Below are 5,587 nucleotides of genomic sequence, written 5' to 3' on the forward strand. Positions count from 1 at the left end.
TTAGATAACACGGCCGTCGGCGGCCCTTCGGTATTCAGCTCGCTAGTTAGGTAGAGCGCAATCAGCTCGCTATCTAGCTAGAGCATGACCAATCTTCTAGAGATCACTTTTTCTTCAGTTGGAGAAAAGGAAAAAAGGCATTCCACCGCAAAGCTCTTACAGCACCAAGGCCGCCGAGCGATCCCGAACACCCGGGTCTGAAAAGCTCCCAAAGGTAGAACAGTTTNTGCCGTGGCGCCTGATACTCATCGATCTTCCTCCTCTCCGAATCTCACCTTCAAGGAGGCCGATTGCCTGGGACCGACCGCTGACACCATCCTACACTCCACGGCAGCTTAGTGTGTCTACGCAGACGCAAGTGGACAAAGTCGACTGCGGCACCCAGGCCAGGGCTTGACAGAGGGCCAGGAAACGAGGAACGAAACCCTTTATCGTAGAACGGGCCTGCCAAGCGGAGGACACACGCCCGGTTTCAACAACGGAAGCAGCCGTCCANACGAGCGACCGAGGATCTTCGTCGTTCTCGCCGCAGCGGTTCCAGGGCACCGACTGGCGGCTAACCACTGCCCGGCCCCGCATTTTCTGGAAAGACAAAGCCTAAATAAAGGCTCTTTTCAGGGCCAACACCAAACGGCCCTTTTCAGGGCCCCTTCTTATAAAAACTCAAAAATACATCTTGTACATAGTGTAAAATAAAAGTTTTCTTTCCATTATAGAAAGAACTTTTAATACACGCCTATCACATCCACAATCCTCGCTGCCATCACTACCTCGCCGTCTTCTCGCATAATTGCCTCATCCAAATTGGTGACCCCGACATGATCCACAAGATGGCGAAACAAGGAAAGACGACGCGAAATATGGACAGCTCAACAATCATAAGTGATGAAGAACCAGCGAGCAGCTGACCGAGCATACGGATTCCGGCATTCTGGCCAGAAGACTCAGAATTTTGGTTCGCACAACTAGATGGGCAGTTCACCTCATGCAACGTTACGGACGATCACGCCAAGTACGCTTACGTACTATCACGCCTGGAGCCGAAGCAGGTCCGAGAGATAAAAGACGTCATCACCCAGCCNCCGGCAAACAGGAAATATGAGGCAGTNAAACAAGCGTTAGTGCAGCGCCTGACAGACTCTAAGCAACAGCGTATTCGACAGCTACTGGAGCACGAGGAACTAGGCGACAGGAAGCCATCGCAGTTTTTTTGTTATTTGACCACCCTGGCCGGCAATACAGTCTCCAACGACCTCCTACGAACCCTGTGGCTCGGCCGTTTGCAACCAGCGATGCAAGCCGTTCTAGCAACCAGGACGGAAGACAATCTAAACAGCGTGGCAGAACAAGCAGACCGGATACACGAGGTCAACAGCAGGGCAGTCGTCGTAGCAACAACCTCGCAGCCGACAGACGCCGTAGCATCTACATCCAAGTCAGAACAAATAGAAATCCTGACCAAGCAGATAGCCGTACTCACGCAGCAGGTGGCCAAGTTGATGAGGCAAGCGAGAACAAGAAGACGTTCTAGAGATAGATCTCGGCCAAAGCAGACGAAGCAAAACGACAATTGCTACTATCACCGACGTTTTGGTGCGGAAGCCAAGAAATGTACCCAGCCCTGCACGTACCAAAAAAACAAGAAGAGTTGTCATTGAGGGCAGCCAGTGACAATAGCCCGGGAACCCGCCGCCTGTACGTCCTGGACAGAGACTCACAATCAAAGTTTCTCGTCGACACCGGCTCCGACGCCAGCATCTACCCCCGCAGAATGATGCACGGAAGCTGGAGCATGCAACCGTTCGAGCTATTCGCCGCTAATGGAACGCAGATACGGACATTCGGGATCATAGTACTTCAGCCGAATCTAGGATTAAGACGGGCATTCCCATGGCGTTTTATTATTGCAGACGTGGAACAACCNATCATCGGCGCAGACTTCTTAGCCTACCATTACCATTTGTTGACAGACGTCACNAAAAGGAGGTTAATCGACGGCAAGACAGGATTACACGTCTCCGGTACCACGAGCTACGCAGCAACAGTCGCAGTCAAGTTAGTCAGAGANGACTCACGCTACCATAAGGTTATTTCACAATTCCCGGGAATAACGCGACCAGGAGGGATACGAAAGCCAAGCAAGCACGCAACGGAGCACCACATTGCGATAATACCGGGGCAGCCCAAAGCATGTTGACCGAGACGCTTAGCACCAGATAAGCTCAAGGCAGCTAAAGCAGAATTTGACCTAATCCTTCAGGAAGGAATCATCAGGNCCTCAAAGAGCCCATGGGCAGCTCCACTTNATATGGTTCCAAAAAGAGGAGAAGCATGGAGACCATGCGGAGACTACCGCAAGCTAAATTCGAGAACAGTGCCGGATCGTTATCCTATTCNACACATCGAAGACTTCACTCAAACTCTACACGGGAAAAAAATCTTTTNTACAATTGATCTAGTACGAGCCTACAACCAGATCCCGGTGCACGCAGCGGATGTACCAAAAACGGCAATAACCACGCCATTCGGGTTATTCGAGTTTCTATACATGCCGTTTGGATTAAGGAACGCGGCTCAAACGTTTCAAAGATTTATTAACGAAGTATTGCATGAATTAAATTACTGCTACGCATACATCGATGACATCTTGGTAGCCTCCACGTCAGAAGAAGAGCATGAAAACCANTTACGAGAAGTCTTCGAACGGTTAGACAGATATGGAGTTACCATTAACCCAGCCAAAAGTGTTTTCGGCAAAAAGCAAGTCAAATTCCTAGGATATTTAGTCTCCAAGGAAGGCACGAGACCCTTGCCGGACAAAGTTGAAGCGATCACACAATTTCCCAAGCCAAACAATGTCAAGCAATTGCGCCAATTCCTGGGGATGATCAACTTTTACCGGAGATTCATACAAGAGGCAGCAGAAGGACAAGCTAGATTGACCGACATTTTGAAAAGCCCGAAAATGAAGAAAAAAACGCCACTACACTGGACGCCAGAGCTAGAAGAAGATTTTGCCAGATGCAAAGAGAGCCTCTCAAAAGCAGCATTATTGGCACATCCGGATCCGACAGCAGAGTTGGCAGTAACAACGGACGCGTCAGACAACGCCGTGGGAGCGGTAATACAACAAAGGACAGGATCAGCGTGGCAACCACTAGCTTTCTTGAGCAAGAAGCTAACAAAAGCACAGCAACGTTACAGTCCATACGACCGTGAGTTGCTGGCTGTATACATGGCCATCAAGCACTACAGACACATGCTGGAAGGACGCACTTTCTCCGTTTATACCGATCACAAACCGCTAGTATACGCATTTAACCAGGATCCGCTACGCAGCTCACCCCGGCAAGCTCGGCACTTAAAATTTATCGCCCAATTTACTACAGACATCAGACACATCGCGAGCAAGGAAAACCCAGTAGCCGACACCTTATCACGAATAGAAGCTATCGAGAAAGCAGTCGACTACGAAACCCTGGCTAAAGCCCAAAAAGACGATGCAGAGCTTCAGGAGATACTTCAGGCCGATATAGGACTCAAGCTGAGAAAGTACCAATACCGGGAACAGAGGTTATAATATTCTGCGACAAAACCACGGCACTAGTCAGACCGTACGTCCCGAAAATACTACGCCGACAGATATTCCTGTCATTCCACAATTTGGCACACCCTGGAACAAAAGCATCAGCCAAGCTGATCACACAAAGATGCACATGGCCACAAGCTCAGAAGGACTGTATAGCATGGGCACAAGCATGCGTACAATGCCAGAAGTCGAAAGTAACAAAGCATAACAAAGCACCGCTAAGAAACTTTATAAATCCTACTCGACGATTCGAGCACATTCACACGGACATCGTAGAACCGCTGCCAGTATCTCAANGGTACAAATANTGCCTCACAATAATCGATAGATTTTCCAGATAGCCAGAAGCATTCTCAGTCAAGGAAATCACAGTAGAAACAGTAGCTCAAAAGATCTTCAAAGAGTGGATTACGCGATACGGAACACCAGCACAAATTACGACGGATCAAGGCCGACAATTCGAGGCAGATCTGTTCAAACGTCTCACTCAGCTGANAGGAACCACGCATTGGAGAACAACAGCGTACTATCCACAAGCGAACAGAATGATCGAGCGCCTCCANCGTCAACTAAAAGGCGCGATCAAATGCCACCAGACTGCAAAATGGACAGAAATCCTACCGGTCATCCTGATGGGCATTAGAGCAGCATGAAAAGAAGACATACAGGCAACAGCAGCAGAGATGGTTTTCAGTNAAACTATCCGCCTACCAGGACAATTCCTCCATCAGCAAACAACCACCGAAGAATACAACAGACCATTACGTGGGACGCCTAAGGAAAATAGTGAACAAGCTACAGCCGCAGCTGAAAAGACACGGACAGTCTCCAACATTTGTTTTCAAGGATCTACAAACCACACCATACGTGTTCGTAAAACACGACACGCCGACAAGAGGAAGCCTGCAACCTCTTTACGATGGACCGTACGAGGTTTTAAACAGAAGTTCAAAAACCTTCAAGTTAAAAATAAAANGACGTCCGATCAACATATCCGTAGACCGGCTAAAACCTGCGTACATCACGACGGAAGAAGAGCAAAAAGAGCAAGAGAAACACGAAAAACAACCCGCTACGGAAAAACAAACTTGATTTGAAAGAACTTCACGACCAGTGGTCAGGTTCACCATATAGACTTACTCACAATCAGGGGGGTCCTGTGGTGCACACCACTTTACGAACACGCCGTACAGCTGTGAAGCGGCCTTAAGCTTGGGCCGGCGGCCCGCCGCAGCGCGGCTAGTACGACGCGCTGCCGCTACACGGCGCACTGCGGCGCTAGTTCGCCCGCAAGCAACATTGGCCCCGACGGTTAGATAAGACGGCCGTCGGCGGCCCTTCGGTATCCAGCTCGCTAGTTAGCTAGAACGCAATCAGCTCGCTATCTAGCTGGAGCACGACCAATCTCCTAGAAATCACTTTTTCTCCATTTGGAGAAAAGGAAAAAAGGCATTCCGCCGCAAAGCCCTTACAGCACCAAGGCCGCCGAGCGACCCCGAACACCGGGTCTGAAAAGCTCCCAAAGGTAGAACAGTTTCTGCCGTGGCGCCTGATACCCATCGATCTTCCTCCTCTCCGAACATCACCTCCAAAGAGGCCAATTGCCTGGGACCAACCGCTGACACCATCCTACACTCCACGGCAGCTAAGTGTGTCTACGCAGACGCAAGTGGACAAAGTCGACTGCGGCACCCAGACCAGGGCTCGACAGAGAGCCAGGAAACGAGGAACAAAACCCTCCACCGTAGAACGGGCCTGCCAAGCAGAGGACACACGCCCGGCTTCAACAACGGAAGCAGTCGTCCAAACGAGCGACCGAGGATCTTCGTCGTTCTCGCCGCAGCGGTTCCAGGGCACCGACTGGCGGCTAACCACGGCCCGGCCCCGCATTTTCTGGAAAGAGAAAGCCTAAATAAAGGCTCTTTTCAGGGCCAACACCAAACGGCCCTTTTCAGGGCCCCTTCTTATAAAAACTCAAAAATACATCTTGTACATAGT

At 50.0% G+C, this 5,587-nt stretch overlaps 1 protein-coding gene across 1 annotated transcript; it reads left to right on the forward strand.

The window, feature by feature from the left end:
- Positions 1 to 830: 830 nt before the first annotated feature.
- On the forward strand, positions 831 to 1,658 carry LOC109863195. The gene is made up of 2 exons (XM_020443413.1): positions 831 to 882; positions 970 to 1,658. The coding sequence occupies exons 1-2, from the start codon at positions 831 to 833 to the stop codon at positions 1,656 to 1,658; spliced, it is 741 nt and encodes a 246-aa protein (XP_020299002.1).
- Positions 1,659 to 5,587: the final 3,929 nt, after the last annotated feature.

This window comes from Pseudomyrmex gracilis, unplaced genomic scaffold (assembly GCF_002006095.1).
Source record: "Pseudomyrmex gracilis isolate BER0280 unplaced genomic scaffold, ASM200609v1 scaffold_3522, whole genome shotgun sequence".
NCBI classification, from domain to species: domain Eukaryota; kingdom Metazoa; phylum Arthropoda; class Insecta; order Hymenoptera; family Formicidae; genus Pseudomyrmex; species Pseudomyrmex gracilis.